General features: G+C 38.0%; 1 protein-coding gene across 3 annotated transcripts in view; it reads right to left on the bottom strand.

The window, feature by feature from the left end:
* Positions 1 to 2,504: 2,504 nt before the first annotated feature.
* PCDH11X (protocadherin 11 X-linked) overlaps positions 2,505 to 16,237 on the bottom strand; it is a 428,928-nt gene continuing 415,195 nt past the window's right edge. For 2 of the 3 annotated variants that reach the window (XM_036401879.2, XM_036401880.2), the window contains one exon: positions 2,505 to 7,160. In XM_036401879.2, the coding sequence (XP_036257772.1) occupies positions 6,769 to 7,160 (392 nt within the window). In that variant the 3' untranslated portion in view covers positions 2,505 to 6,768. The remainder of the gene's footprint in view (positions 7,161 to 16,237) is intronic. The other variant, XM_036401881.2, reaches the window with a different exon arrangement.

Raw genomic sequence — 16,237 nt, 5'->3', positions numbered from 1 at the left:
GCTGAAATTTGGAAAGTTTAGACAAGCTTTTGGGTACAGCCTTTTATCATCTCTGGTAACTAAACAACAACTCAAGCTAAGCACAGGTTAAAAGCAATTTCTCTTAGTTTAATCTCATTATGTTAATCAACTCTTTTACTACATGCATAACATCTGCAGCGCCAATGAATAACTTCATTTCAGTGCCTTATGAAATGCTCTTTTTTTTCTTTGCACATCCTCCTCATCTGCTCTAGAACACATCACAGCTGGTGGCTTACAGCTATGGGTTAAAACCCAGCACAGAGCTCCCAGGCACCTCATTCATCTGTCCCTGGGATGGATGTGCTCAGTAACTTCCCTTTTAGAAACACAGACTTAATCCTGGTGGAGAAAAAGAGTGGGAAATATTAGGCACTGGAAAACTTTAAGGTTTTAGAATATAGTCATGTATATAAAGCTGAGATAGAGGTTTTAAAACAGTAGTTAGTCCTTCTTCTTCACCTTCTTCTTCACAGGTCTGAGTAGTACTGTATAATTAGACAAAAAAGTCCACATTACGAGACATGAGTAATTAGTTATTAAAGTTAAAAGTAAAAATAATTTAAGTGTCATTTCTTAATTAGTTTTTCCTTAAAAGACCTTATTAAAATAGATATGGAGCCATTTTGTAGTTTATTGCTAAAAACCTGTAAAACTCACAGAGAAAGAGAAAAAGGTGGAGAAAAGAGAAAAAAAAGAGAAGCAGCAATTCCATAGTGAAAAGCAGAATGCATGGAGCCACAGATTTTAATTTCTGCTCTGAATTAAATACGAAGACCAAGCTGTGACATCCTAAACACATCTACATCTCTAAATGTTAGAGCTTTAGCTTTAAACATTACATTAGCACCAACAAAATACATCTAAGTCACGAAAATAATAAAAATAAAAGTGGAAATACACTATTAGTCTCACTGCAGTTATCAGGCATGCCATGTTTGCATACTGGAACAGGGATGCAGCCAGGCCCAGGACACAAAGGATACATCTTGGAGAAAGGCTTATTTGGAAGTAGAGTCCACAAGTACCTTCTTAAAATAAGACTTTCATGACCACTCAGAGGAGGAGAGCTGTTTTCTAGCTGCTGCAGGAAGGCCCTTCTTGCTCCTTTCCTCTTCTGCTTGGCACGTGGCGCTTCTGAGGAGGAGCAGACTCGGGGCTGCTCCGGCTGCAGCTCAGCCCTAGGGCCACACCTGGAAAAAAAAACTGGGGAAAAGACAGAAATGCTAAAATATGATATGGGCAGCACCTCTCCAAAACTGCCTGCTGCTGGGAAACAAATGTTCTATCTCAAACAAATGTTCTGTTTTAAACAAATCCATGTGCATGTTCCAGAAGGGCCTTAGCTCAGCACAAATTACCTAGCAGGAGCTGAAGCCCTTCCTACAGGCAAGAGGTGTTTTCTGAATGCCTTGGTGAAAATGTTGCATTTTGTAGGGCTGGCCAGCAAATCCCTGGGATTCAGGAGTTTCCACCTTGCCAGAGCAGGGAGGACAGCAGAACCATGGGAGCACAATTCTGCAATTCCCCTGCAGCTCTGCAGTGACAACAGTGACAAAATTATGCTCTTCTTCAGGTGCTACACATTTCTGCCTTGCTCTGTTCTTCTTTGGCCAGATCTCTGAAATTCCACATTTCCCTTGCCTCTTGAGGTGGCCCTGCAAAATATTGCCAGCTTCATCCAAACTGGGGAAACCCTTCATCTCCATACATTTTCATCCATTCTCTTATTTTGGAGGTTAAATATATTATCTAGTCTAGCAACTAATGTGTCAGCAGTTATTGGCTGTAAGGGAATCTACTTGTGCACAGTTCTGATGCCAAAATAAATAATATTGTCCTGCTTGAAAGGGTCCTGCAGACATAAAAGCCATAACTGCATCAAAGAATAAGATATTACTGCCTTATTGTCAGGCCAACAAGAGCTGCTCTTTAAATATGGACTAAAATAAGATAGAAAAATGCATAAAATGTGTTTTCATTAGTTCCTTGTTTGATGGTTATTTCTTTATATCACATTCATGGTGAGAGGATAATCCCTTTAGCTCAACAACAACTCATTAACCATGTTCTCTCAATTAGAAATAGCTTCTTTTCTAACAAAGCAAACACCATAAACACTCCTGCCTCCAGCTCATAGTGATTTTCTATAAGTAAATGTATCAGAGGCATAGTGCAAAGGGGGAGCTTGGTACAAAGAGAAATGGCACAGAAATGGAAGATATTTCTGAGCACATACAGCTCAATTGCTGTACATATTGTGTGAATATTTTTGTTGCTTACCAGAAGCCTTCTACTCAGGTGCTGAAGCAACTGCAAATAAAGTTAAATTTTCTTGACTTTCTGACAGTTTGGGGCTTCCCAGTAAAAGGAAATTCGGAAAGCTCCCACTTGAAAATGGGAGAAAAGCATAGCTGGGGGAATACTTTTAAACAACTCATGTTTCAGAAACCCAAAGAAAACAGTGCAAAGGAGAAAACTGCTTTCGTGGATCTAGTTTATTAATAAGCATTGTAATTAACAAGACAACATGCTGTACAGAAACCTGAAATAGAACTACTGCAAATTGACTGGACTTTAAATGCTGCTGGACTGTAGTATATGGTGTCCAGCTGCATGGTTTGTAGAGTGTGGTTAGGGCTGTTTCAATACACAGACATACACTGCTCACTCTCAGATCCTGTAGTATGCCACAGAGCAGGGAGATTTCCCAGAAATACAAACTCAAATATTTACAAGAAATCGTCAATCTCTTTCTTCACTAGGGATAACATAAGTTATACACAATTTTCCTATGTATACCAAATAAAATCTTTGCCTTCAACTTTACTTTGTGTCTGCACAAACCAATCCCTTCCCTTTTATTTACCCAGCTAAATCAGGGTAGTAAACTGCAGTGTGATCTTTTAATTGGTTCTCATTGATTAAGGGTCGGTATTCAACCTGCAAAAGGAAAACATGAGAAATCAAATAAAGCCAAGCTTAAATTTTCCAACTTTAAAACCTCAGCTTGACTCCAACAACCTTGAGCCAATCAAGCATTACCAGTGGAAATATTCAGGCTCTGCCTTGGGCTGGACCCTGCTGGGAGCAGGGGAATAGTGGTGGCTTTGGGCTCCCCATGGATTGCAGCTTGCTCAGGGCACCACAGAGCCAAATTCCCTTCTCTGATGGAAATCCCATCAGGGCCAGGGCCAGGGATGCCAAGGCTGGGCTGGGCACCACAGAGCCAAATTCCCTTCTCTGATGGAAATCCCATCAGGGCCAGGGATGCCAAGGCTGGGCTGGGCAGCACAGCACCGATGCTGTGTGGAGCTGCCGTTCAGAAACCCCCAGGTCCTATTAGCACGGGCTCATTGCCATGCTAATTAGCTAAATGACCTGCATGCAGCCAGCTCCCAGCCCAGAGCAGGTGCTCTGCAGGCTCTGCCTGGCCAGGCACCCTGCTCAATTATTCTTTAGAATTAAGTTACGCTTCAGAATGCAGCACAGCTCAGGAAAACAAAGAAACAGCATCTCTTACTTCAAACAGTTTGACTCGGGTCTTTCTTTTAACATTTTTTTGTTGTTTGTTTGTTTCTTATTTTAGCATTGACTGCTTTACAATATGGAAATAATCCTTCTTGCAATACTCAGGAGTGCAACGAGCATGAGTTTGGAGGGGGAATAATCTGGGCTCGACTGTGTGACACATCACTTTGAAGGCAAAGGTTTTCCTTTATTGTTACACAGTATGGAACAAATCTAATCATGTAACTAGCATTGTACTGTATATTGTATATAGAATTGTTTTCTCCACAAATTCACACGAGTAAGATAAAATAAGTTAAATGACTAAAAAAGGAAAAAAAAATACACAAAAATATACAGTCTATGTACTAGATAAATTATTTATATATATGGCAAGATGTGTAACGAGTCTCTAGTAACATTGTTCCTCTGGATACTGACATGCTACTCAGAAAAGTGTATTTTTATATATTAGAGCTATAATATATAAAAATGAGGGAACAATTTATCTCCTGATAGAATGTGTATTTACAACTAATTTTTCTGCATCTTGTTGACTGCATTTTAGAGTATCAAACACATTTCCATGGATATAATGTTTAATATTTATAATCAGACTCATTATCATAATGCTTTGTGTTTAAGTTATTTTTTTATTGTTGTTTGGTTTGGGTGTTTCTTTGGGTTTTTGTTTGCTTTGTTTTCAAAGGAAGGGGCAGGGTTAAGTGCTTCTCTATCTTAGGGAAAAAAGCAAAGTAAGCCCTAAATATTTAAATTGAGTGAAATTTGTTGGGCTTTTTTTCCCCTATCAATGAAAAAAACCCCACTAATTCTGGGTCCTTCACCTTTTCCTATAAAAAGCCTAAAATTGTAAAAATTAATTATTTGCCAGGAAATTTCAGTTACAATTTTCATCCCTGAAAGAACTGTTGCAGGTGAAAAAAAGCAAGAAAAATAAAAAAAGGAGAGTTTTCCAATTGAGCTGCCAATTCTGTAAACATTTGGTATAGCAGCATCTGTACTAAAAACTAAAAACCTCTGCTTTCAATAGGAGGAATTACTGTCAGCATTATTCTAAATTTACACAATTAGGATGTTTGGTAAATCTGTGTAAACTACAGATAAGCTCATTTTTTGCATATCCCTGAAAATAACAGCCAAATTCTCTCCTCCTGATGTCTCCAAAGCAAACAAAGGGCTTTGTATACATTAGGTGTGAATTAATTCGTCAATTTTTTAATTGTCTCAGAATTGGAAATGAGATGTGTCAGTACCCAAAGGATTGTGATTTTTTTCCAGGATTTACATGCAACTGGAAGCCAGTGTGCCATATCTTTTCTAAACATTATTGAAAACTACTTTAAAAAAAAAGAAAAAGAAAGCAAAGGAAGTACACCATTAGATAATCTGATGTCCATTAATTAAACCCTATCAGTAGGTTAAAAGTGAAGCTTTTTTTTTTTTTTTATATTTTGCACATAAAATCTAAATGTGGTTTGAATAGATTTACAGTGGGGACAGCGATATATAAAGCTACTTATACCTGCTGGGCACATAAGAGAAGCTCTTTTAGCATTCATTGGAAACCCTCAACAACTTCTGTAAATTTTACAAGCAGCTAATATTACAGCATTTTTACACACAGTTTTGTTTATAAATTACAGATTTAAGTTATATTATGAAGCCTACATAGAGTTCTACCCATAGGAAATATTCACACACTGTTTTTCCCCTCCATACAGCTTCGATTGTCTCACTTCATGTAGCAATAAAACAAAAAAGTTATGCATTTTCTTAAAGGAAAACTTTCTTGGTATGTACATACTGCAAATGATGAAATGGCTAAAGACCAACAAAGTACTAGAAGGAAAACTAGAGAAAATATGGTTTTTTTTAATCTAAGAAAGGAAACTCCTTTTCATCCACTGTGGAATTTACCAAGAGAATATATTCTCCAGTACAGAGAACACTGAAAAAAATCCTTCCTCTTTAAAGAGAATCACCTTGAGAGTTTTTCAAATAATATGATTAGGGTTTGTTTATATTAATCCAACTTCCATTACCTAGTTCCTTCTTTCTTTGCTGAGCACTATCAGTCATTCTCTAACAACTAATCCACAATGACAAGTACTTCTTAATCTAACAGGTTTGTGATGAAGTAACTAATATGATAGTTAAACTTGTACTGGATACTTACAATAGGTGAATAGAGCTGTAAAAAAAGCCGTACACATCACTATTAAATATTCTTTAAAACACCGGTAGCTTGCTGCCACGACATCACATCAGCCAAAAACAACTACCCCACTTCCTACTGTTTTCAGCAGTGCCCATTTAATTTTCAACTAACAGGAACAGTAGCCAAGCAAGCTCTGCAAGACGAAAAAAAGGAGAAAAAAAAAAGAGAGAAATAGACTGATGGCTTAAAAAACATAATAAGTATAATATTGTTCCTTGAATTATTATAGAAAGGAAAATCTTGGAAATTAAAAAAAAAATTATTTCTTATTTGTTTCCAGTTTTGATCTTGGTTATCCTCTCATTGTCACGTTGTTTATTTCACACAGAAAAGCCTAGTTGAGAGCTTTCTATTTCATATCTTGCAATCTTTCAGAGAATAAATACCTGTACATTGAGCCAATAAAAATTAAAATAAAAATCAGTTGTCACGTACATTCTCCTTCTTAATTATAAAAAAGATAAATTTTGGTGGGAAGATATACCATCCTTCTGAAGAATTAGATTTTAGGATCTTATTAATTCTATTATGTCAAGCAATCAAATGAGAAATTGCTCACTTGATCTCTAAGCAAATGGAAGATGAAATCTATGAATATGCTATAAATTATAACAACAAAGAAAAAATTGAGTAAGCTATTTTTAGACTGCAATATTCCCCAAACCGTACTAAGGAATTGCCTTCAAAGGGAGAAAGAACTGCTGGCAGATATTTGCACTACATGGCCCATGTAAGAAAATGAACAGGATTTTGTTCTTCTTCTGATTGTTTCTGGGTTGTGGGTTCTCTTCCCCATTTTCTGGATTTTACCAAGAACTACAGTAAACACCTTTCAACCAGGTCCTAAGGATTTTGATTTTCTCTTTCAGCTTTAGGATTCTATATACACAAATATTCACAAGCCTAACGAGTTTGTACGCGCCCAAGGAGCGGCGCTAGGCCGTGACCATCCACAGTCACACTTAAAGCCTGAAATTGGGGATTTGTCACATCTGCATTCACAGCTGGTGCTCGTGTATAAACGTGGTGCTGCTGCCAGCCCCCGGCGCCGGGTGGGACGCGGCGAAGTTTGCCAGGGGGATGACCTTGACGGGATCCTCGGCGGCGCAATGTCTTTCGCAGGTGTTGTAGAACTGGGGCCTGGGCCCTGCCTGGCCTTTGTCACTGTCGTCCTTTGGCAGGGGCCTCCCGAGAGTGTGGCGTCCCTCGGGCCTGGCCCCCCGGCCCCAGCCTTGCTGGAAGCCAAACGATGGCAAGGAGGGGTTGGGCTGCTGGAACTGCGTCAGCGCCGGCGGCATCCAGCAGTTGTCGGAGTGGCCGAGGATGAGGCACTCCTGCGTGCAGTTCTCAGAGGCTTCGGCCAGAGCTTTCTGCAGGTTCACTTCGATAGCTGGGAGGGCGGAAAAACACAAGACACTGTCAGGGGTGTGGACAGACACACAGAGGGAATCAAGGTCAGCAAAGCAATCCCCATCCTACAGTGAAAAGGCCTCCTCAAAAAAGCAATGCCTGTCCTACAATGATGGTCACGGTTGGGGAGGAGGACTCCTCCACAAAGCAATCCCCATCCTACAACAATGGGAATTCCATCCCATCCTCCCATTTTGGGAGGAAAAGGCCTCCTCAACTAAGCAATCCCTGCCCTACAATGATGGCCACAGTTTGGGAGGAAAAGGCCTCCAAGTGTAGACCTTCAATGGAGGTTCAGATGTTGGGGCCCACACTGTTGTCACACCATCATTAAAGCTTTATAATAAGCCCTTATACACTTGATTTTCTAGCTCATACAGCTGCTCAGGTTGGAAAACAATTCTCAGACCTGTGAGTTAAACCATTGACCCAGCACCACCCCGTTCACCACTGAAAAAACCCCCAAGTGCCACATCCACACACTTCTTGAACACTCCCAGGATCCCCCACCTCCCTAAGCAGTCTCTTCCAATGCTTGCTGACCCCTTCAGTGAAGAAATTTTTTCCTAATGTCCAATCTAAACCTCCCGTGGCACAACTTGTCCATGTCCTCTGGACTAGTCATTTACCTAAAATAATATTTTCACTCCTTTTCATTTCTGTAATAAAGCTAAAAACTATAAAAAAATAATGGTATTACTTTAGATATTTGCATAGAACTACTTGAAAAAAAAAAAAAAAGCTTTTTATTTTTTTAATGTTCTCTTGGATTTTTTTATTGTTTTCCTTTGCTTAAGGTAAAAACTCCTAAATTGGGCACTAGCCAAAGATGGTCCATTGGCCTCAAAGATGCACTCAAGAGTTATAAGAATGAAAGAGTGTAACAGCTATTTTAAAGAGAATTGATTTCTCCATGCATTCAATACTGGATACCTTGAAAAATCAAAGAGTACTAGCAAAAGAAGATGTAACCTCTATATGTTGCAAGTAATCAAAGCAGATTTCTTCAGCAGATGCAAGGTTTGTGCCCTTGAAAAAGGATTATAGAAATTTTAATTTGTTCAAAGCCAAAGTAAACTACTAAATCTGAAAGATGTTTATTTATATAATACATAAATATTCTGGATCTGTTTCATTTAAATTGTGGCTTTGGCATGGTAGGTAAATTAAAAATTAATGGAATTAAATTTCTGCACATGATTCCTCAAAATAGTTTTAATATTGCGAGTGTTAATTTTTTATTCTCTTCCTGTGTACATGGTTAAATACATCAGAAGTGCAGAAGAATATCTGATTGGATATTTCCTTGTGCTTTCTTTAGAAAACTTCCCAATGAATGATACATACATATTTTTAATATCTGTTTTAATGAAAATAGCATTTAAAATCAGATTCTGGCTCATAAGCACTGGGGAAGGAATGCCACAAAAATTCCTTATAGCAGTGAGAGTGCTGAGTAGGAGCCTCCCACCCTCTGAGCTTTATGTTTAAACAGATGCTGCATTTCTGTTTTAACAAATATTTTGCATGTTGGAGTCTGTGTAAAGCTGCAGAGCACAAACACTTATTTCCATGTTACATCTCAATACAAAGGAATTAAGTTTTTTCCTTCAGGCACTGAAATATATAATGCTGCTGTCCAAACCAGGATACATTTTTTAAAAAAAATCTACCATTTCTAAGAAGACAGCTGGTTGCTTGTTATATCATGAATTCTCTATTCTTGATTATTTCTCCTTCAGGATGCTGTATGTGTCAGCTAGAGGAGTGATTGTTTATAAATGTTATTTTGGTGTATTGCTGGCATTTCAACATGTCCTCAGTCATTTTGCCTAAGTATTTTTCAGTTTAATCCTGACAAAGCTTTGGCACCTTGCTGCTGCAATACTAATCCACTTTTGATGGGCAGTAGGAGACATAAATATGGAAATAATTCAGTGGAGTCTATAGTTACTGCAAAAAAGAAAAGTTTCTAGTGGTAGATTAGTCTAATCTTTCTGTGTCCTACTATCTGCTATTAGAGACATAAATTTAAGGATATACAAGTCTTTTAAGCTCTTTAATTATCCAGGTTTGCTTCTATTCTGATGAAGGCAATCCACTGAAATCAGGTACAACCTTGACAGTATGTGGAGTTATCCCCATTTTGTAGAGAAACTGATCTTTTTTTGCATTAATTAAAAAACCCTTAAAATGCTATTAATTCAGTTAAAATGTGAACCACACAATGATTTATTTGGAATTATAATATTACACTTATTTGTTTTGAGCTCTTCACAGCAAGTGGTTACAACACTTCTACTGTACCATTTTTCTCAAACTACACAGAACTGAAACAAAAAAGGAAGCATTTGACAATAAAAATCTAACATTTAACATTGGCCAAGGCAACTGTGGAAGAAAAAAGGTCACATATAAAACAGCCTCCACACCATTTCAAAGATCAGGACAGTAATTTTGTGCCATGTGTTGTCAGACTACCTGGAGACTTGGAACACATTGCCATGTTAAGAATAAAAGTATTGTTAAAGTTACAGTCTTGCTTATTCTGTTAAGAAAGAGATATTTTAATCTGAGTTATAGTAAAAAAAATAATAAAAGAAATAAAAAAATCCACAAGAAAGAAAACCTCAAAGCTTTATAATTATCCTGGACACAATCCTAAGATAGGAATACAAATTATTTTGGTGTTGAGTTTTTTAATACAAAAGTCTGCCAATGCAGGATTGTTTAGAAGAAACATCTTTTGTGAGAAGTCATAATCTTTCTTTTAATCTTGTTTCAATACTGTTGTCAGAGTATGCTTTCATTAGTACTTATTGTTAATATCATGTTTTCCTTAACTTTGAAAAATAACTCTTCTAAGTCAAGCAAACTTCCCACACCCACAAAGCAACGACTCTTGGAAAAATAACTCAAACTAGAGCAAACGGTAGGAAAATGAATATTCACGGAGCATTATCTAATTTTTGCCTGCTCTTCCAGGCCACGAAATAGATCTCCTTTTTGTCAAGCCCATTCTCTGTTTTCCTCACACACCACTCCAGCCACACCTGTGGGAGATGTGAAGCTCGGTGTTCAAGTGGTCATTTATCAGAGGCTCTGCAAATTGGCCACGGCGCCTTCTGGCTGCTGCTCTTTAAGCTTCCTTCTATTTTGTTTCTTTGCAAGCCGTTCTAAATGTGGCTGACAATCAAATATTCTGAAAGTTTCCCTCTCATTCCAAAGCAGTAGTGCAGGTGATTATTCTGCATAGTCTGATAAGTAATCAGGGGAAGGAAACACCTCTGACACCTGCCTCTACCCATCAAGGAAGAGAAAGTTCCAGCTGTCTCTGAATATTTCCAGAAGAAATGATGGTTCTTGCAAGTGAAATTCAGTGTCTGGTACCATCTTCTCACACAAGACATGACAGGTTTATAAATGGAAATAGGAGTTTGCATATTCCCCACATATTATGAATAAAGAGTATATTCCATTGAACTCTTAGCAGTCTGACTAATTTCTTACTTCACTCAGTTATAGATATGCTTTCCACACTACATGGAGATTCTTCAAACATGACATACAAATAATACAAAAGAGAATTTTTAATTCATGTAATAGATCACACTCATGCACATGTGAGTTTACCACTTTGATTTGAACTCCTGGTTGTTTTAGGAATTATTTTTTTTAATTGTCTGCAGAACTAAGAACATTTGAAAGAAAGTGTCTGTCATCTCTTAAGAAGTGTTTAGATCAGAACTGTCAAATATAACTAAAAGCACAACAGTTAAAAGACTTTCTTCATTGTTCCACAGTCTCATCATTTATGGTTCAAAACAGTTTTGAAGACTATTTACCTTCACTCAAGATAATGTGGAATTTCAGCCTTGCCAGATAACTATCCTTCAATAAAAACAGTCACAAAAAATACCTAAAAAAAGGTATGTTTGTTTGTTTTGACCAGAGGCTTCCTGTGGTTATAAAGTCTGAGTGGGACTTTAGAGGTACTGAATAAAAATGTTAATTCTCCTCTTTGCTTTTTGAAGATCTCGACACAGCTACTCTCCTCTGTCTACAAAATGTGGCACAATTCTTTGGCAGTTCCAGCTTAATATCATGTTCCAGTTTTAAGGCCGTTTCTCCTGGAAAATTCACAAAGCAAGACAGGCTGTTGGTACGAGTCTGTTACCAGCAGCCTCAGAATGTTGAAAAGTTACAATTCTGGAATCATTGGTTGGAAAAGACCTGTAAAATCATTGAAGCACATATTTGGTGTATAGACAACACACCTTCTTTTCTACCCTTTCCTCGCAGCCTTAGAAGAGACGTGTACTGCTAAAAGAACATCAAGAGAGCTTTCCTCACTCTGCCATGAAAGTCATCACTTGACCACAGAATCACAAAGATTAGGCTGGAAAGGACTTTTGGTCTAACCTTCTGCTCATATCTGGATATGTTGGTTGAAAAAGAAAGCAGCTTTTCCAAAAAGGCCAAACTTTCAGAATTGTACATATCCCTTAAAAGAAAAAAATCTAAATGTGCTGACAGGAAGATGTGCTTCCATAAGGGTTGGACAATCCAGAGCATGAGCTCCTGGAGTAGCCTTAAAAGATCTCCACTGTTACCCACATGTGTAGCAAAGATCAAAAGACGTTTGTAAATGCATTAATTGCCAAAGTACTCAGATTCATTGGAAGTTCAGAAACCACCAGACTGCACTCTACCAATGCAGGTTTAGGGGCATTGAAACAGTGCCAAGAAAATTTCCAAACTAATTCAAAAAAAAAAAAAAAGAGAGAAAAAAAAAGGAGGAAAACCTTAAACCACAGAATACAGAGTGCTTGAATCTTAAAGCCATGTAGCTGAAGCCTTAATGAAAAGCCAGTTTTGAATTTGACACATTTTGGATGCAAACCATCCAGTGTTACATTTAGAGCACTCTTGTTTCATAATAAAGCAAGCAACAATTAGCAAGCAATTAAGCAAATTACTCATAATTATGCCATTGCTGAGCTATTTTTCATATTTTCACAACACAGCACATATATGAATACATGGCTTGCAGTGCCAACACTGTTCTGTCAGCACCCACAAGTGCCTCTCGTTTACTGGAGCGTTTCGTCTGAAGCAGCTCTCAGCGCAGCCCCAGCACTCTCTGCTCAGCAGGAACCCCCAGAGCGGTGGAGATGACAACCCCAACTCCCCCTCTCAGCCAGTAGCTCCTAAGGAATGGGTCAGGCTCCCCCACCACGTTGTGCCCATGTGTATTTACTAAATGTGGTACTAAATCTAAGCAGGAACCCAAGCGGAATGTGGGGAAATTATCGTCCGGAATTACCCTGGTGACCAAAAGTGGCCACTGGAGTAAAACCATTTAGAGCTCTCCACCATATGAGGAGAACAGAAATGTCATTAACAATAAAAAAGGGAGGGGGGAATAGTAGTTAGTGTAAACTGGGTTACTTTAATAAGGTCAGGAGGAAGAAGCTTGAATGTAGAAAACCTAAATGAGTGCTGCTATAATATACTCTAGCTTTTTGGTTTAATAATAAAATGCCTTTGGGAGGAGTTCCCTATGAATATTTTATTTCCTGTATACGTCTCAATAAATTAAAAACCTAAAAGAGTTACTTAAATTCTACCCTTGGAACCTTTTTATTCAAAGAACAAGTAGGACACACCACTCTCTGATTTTCAGCTGCGTGCACAGAGCTTGCTTTGCTTGTGAGAAATCAGAGGAAGATTGATCCTCCAGATGTTCTGACTGAGGATCAGGGAAATCACATCTTTCCATGCTACCTAGACTTGCCAGATTGTGCTGGGTAGCTTGCAAGAATCAGCTCTGCTTCCATTCCAGTGAACACAGTTTATATCCTGACAGCCATGGTTTTAATCTGAATTGAATCGGACAAATTTCTTCTCATGAAATCCAAACGATGGGGTGAGGTATGAGGATTTTGCACCTGAATTCAACAAGTCAAGCAAACATTGTTAAAGATGGCCAAGGAAAGTTGGTGAGGGGGAGAGGAAAGGGAGGAAGTTTCAGGGCAAGAGAGTCAGCCCCTGGTAATCCCTGTCTCATTAACTGCCCTTGTGAAGTGCATCTTTCCCTCCCAAACAATGGGCCACAAATAAAGCACATTAATCTTTCATTTGGTTACCTCATTGCTATTCTGGCTAGAACCTCAATCTTGCAGTAATCATACCCAGGATATGGTCTAAAGGCAATGCTCCTGTTAGAAGTTCAGCTTCATAATTACTGTTTTCCACAGAAAGAGATTTCACACAAAAAGAAAAAAATAAAACAAACCAAGAGAAAAACACAACAAAACCAAGCCCCCAAACCTCCTGCAAACTCTTTTTTTCAGCCTAATGAACATGGGTGTGACAGAGTACATGGCAGTGACCCTTATTGCTCTAACAGTCCAATTGAATTCATCTTTTATGCCCATGTTTTGCTGATATTTATGGGAAAAAATATGGTCAGTTACAAAGGCTGCATGTTTCTTGGCCTATAAAGTGTATATTGAGTTTTCAATGAGAATTTTAACTATAACTAGTAAAGTATAATGACCATCTAAAATGGATAACCTAAAATCTAATATATTGATTACAATACTGGCTAATACAATGTGCTTTATTTAATATTTAATTAACTGCTTCCCATTTGTACTGAACCTTCTTAATTATTAATACATGGTTCATTATTTAACATGGAATATAAATTCAAATTCAAATCAATTAAACAAGGTGAACTACATAGTGAGAAATGGTTTATACTCCAGCAATAACCTTTGACTTGGAAACATAGTAAAGAGTGAAATTAGCATTTTTTCCCCCATACCTGCAAAGATTATGCATTTTATGTGATACATATAAAGCTCTGCTACTGATGTAAAATCCCTATAATAAACACAACATCCTACAATAATTTACTGAATAAAAAAGGGCTTCAGCTGTCACTTTTCAGAGAATCTACACAGAATATAACACTATACATAATTTTTCAGATTTAAGTTTCAAATGAAATTACGTGTGCCCATGAAGGAAAGGCAGCTTATTGATTTTACTGAAAGTCACTAAATATCCCAAAAGAGTGAGGATTCATAAAGAGAACTAAGAATCACTATGCAATCTACATAAACTCACTTTGGTGTGGAAACAGAAGATACATTTCCTAAGCTTAGGCTGTGTAATCAAAAAAAAACCAGATACATCAATCAAAATTTCTGATACATCAGAACAAAGATGTGGGCTTGGAGATGGGGTGAGTGTCAGAAAGGGACAAAGGGAAGAGAATTTCTGGGTGGGGCAGGGTCAGTAGCACTAACCCTTGATAAAGGACCCATAGGAACATATCAATATTCCTTTATCCCAACCAATCCCAGATTCCTGTGTGCCAAGGAGCAGACTGGGGGCTCAGCAGAGCTCAGGGGCTGGGGAGGAGGATGGGGATCAGCAGAAATTCCTGCTCAGTTCTGCTCACACACAGCAGCTCCCTCAAGAGAAAAACCCCTCAAAAGTCTGTGTTTACACCCCCTGTGCACCTCAGTCTCTTGGGGTATCTCCATGCCAAATGGGGCTCTGCCTTCCTTTTTATTGACTTCACAATAAAAAATAAACAAAAGTGTGATGGAAAGTAGAATGGTAAAAAAATCTTTTAAATGAAGTAATTGAACAACTGAGGGCAATTGGTCACAGTTCAGACACTTAAGTGAAACATTAATTTTCAAAAGGGAGTCATAAAATGCCCAAATGCTCCGTGAGCTAGTAAACAGATATGTCCTGTGGTAATTTAAAAGATAGCCAGTAAAAGCTGTTCTGAATTGTGTTTTCATCATCAGATATACACAAACAGAAATTTAAAGTCAAAGACCAAAGAGCAGCAACCAAAACAAACCTACAACAGTCTAAAAATATTCTCTACCTTCTGTGGTGACTCCAGCTGCATTTCCAAAACTCCAAACAAACTATATTTCTTTATTAGAATATTACTAATTTTTTTGTTACCATGAATGCCCTATTTATTTTGAAATTCTCCTAAACATTTTTACAATAATTACCTATGCTGATATCTATATAACATTCTATGTTTTTTTGAGTGCTGATAGCTGTAACATTTTATTGGACCATCAACAGTATTAATTCATTCCAGCTGAATATATAAATAAAGCTTGCTGAAGGTTTTTTGACAAAACAATTTTCCCATCAAAAAAGTAGTGTCAAAATTCAAATGCTTTGTGACAGTATTGATTCACATTACATTTCAGGTTATAAAGTGTGGTGCCAGGTAGTGCCCATTTTCTCCATTCAATTCATTTTCACTTATTTCTTTAAAATATGAGGCTCCTTCATATTATGAAGAAATGGCATTATTGAATGGAAATGTTCTCATTTCTCCAAAGCTGTCCCTCAGATTTTACATTTCACAAGAAATATCAATCCAGGTTATGATTCTGGGAAACAGCACTGCTTATATTCCATGGCATCAGCAACACGGCCTAACAACAATCACAGCTCTTCCCTGTCACAGACATCTTACATGAAAAATCCTTTCCTTAGGATTGCTCCTCCTGAGAAGCTGAGAGGCCTCAGGAACAAAATGTAACCAATGGTTATCTGCTGCTGTGGAATGCAACAGGTGCAGCTGGGATTGGGCTCATGTGGTTGTTTCTAATTAATGGCCAATCACAGCCCAGCTGGCTCGGACTCTCTGTCCCAGACACAAGTCTTTGTTATCATTCCTTCTTTTTCTATTCTTAGCCAGCCTTCTGATGAAATCCTTTCTTCTATTCTTTTAGTATAGTTTTAATATAATATATACCATAAAATAATAAATCAAGCCTTCTGAACCATGGAGTCAGATCCTCATCTCTTCCCTCATCCTCAGACCCCTGTGCACACGGTCACAATTCCCCTTTTCTGAATTTCCTGCAACACCCTTGCCACTACCGCAGGAGAATAAACCTTATGCTCCACCTCAAAACTTAAAAATCCCTAACTATGAGTGATGAGGATAAATATTTCAGGGTAAGAGGCCACGGTTTTTAATTCCCCTAGAGCAGCACG

The sequence above is a fragment of the Molothrus ater genome, chromosome 14 (genome assembly GCF_012460135.2).
Source record: "Molothrus ater isolate BHLD 08-10-18 breed brown headed cowbird chromosome 14, BPBGC_Mater_1.1, whole genome shotgun sequence".
NCBI classification, from domain to species: Eukaryota; Metazoa; Chordata; class Aves; order Passeriformes; family Icteridae; genus Molothrus; species Molothrus ater.
The sequence above is the reverse complement of the archived record's forward strand: the minus strand, read 5'-3'. Positions and strand labels throughout refer to the sequence as shown.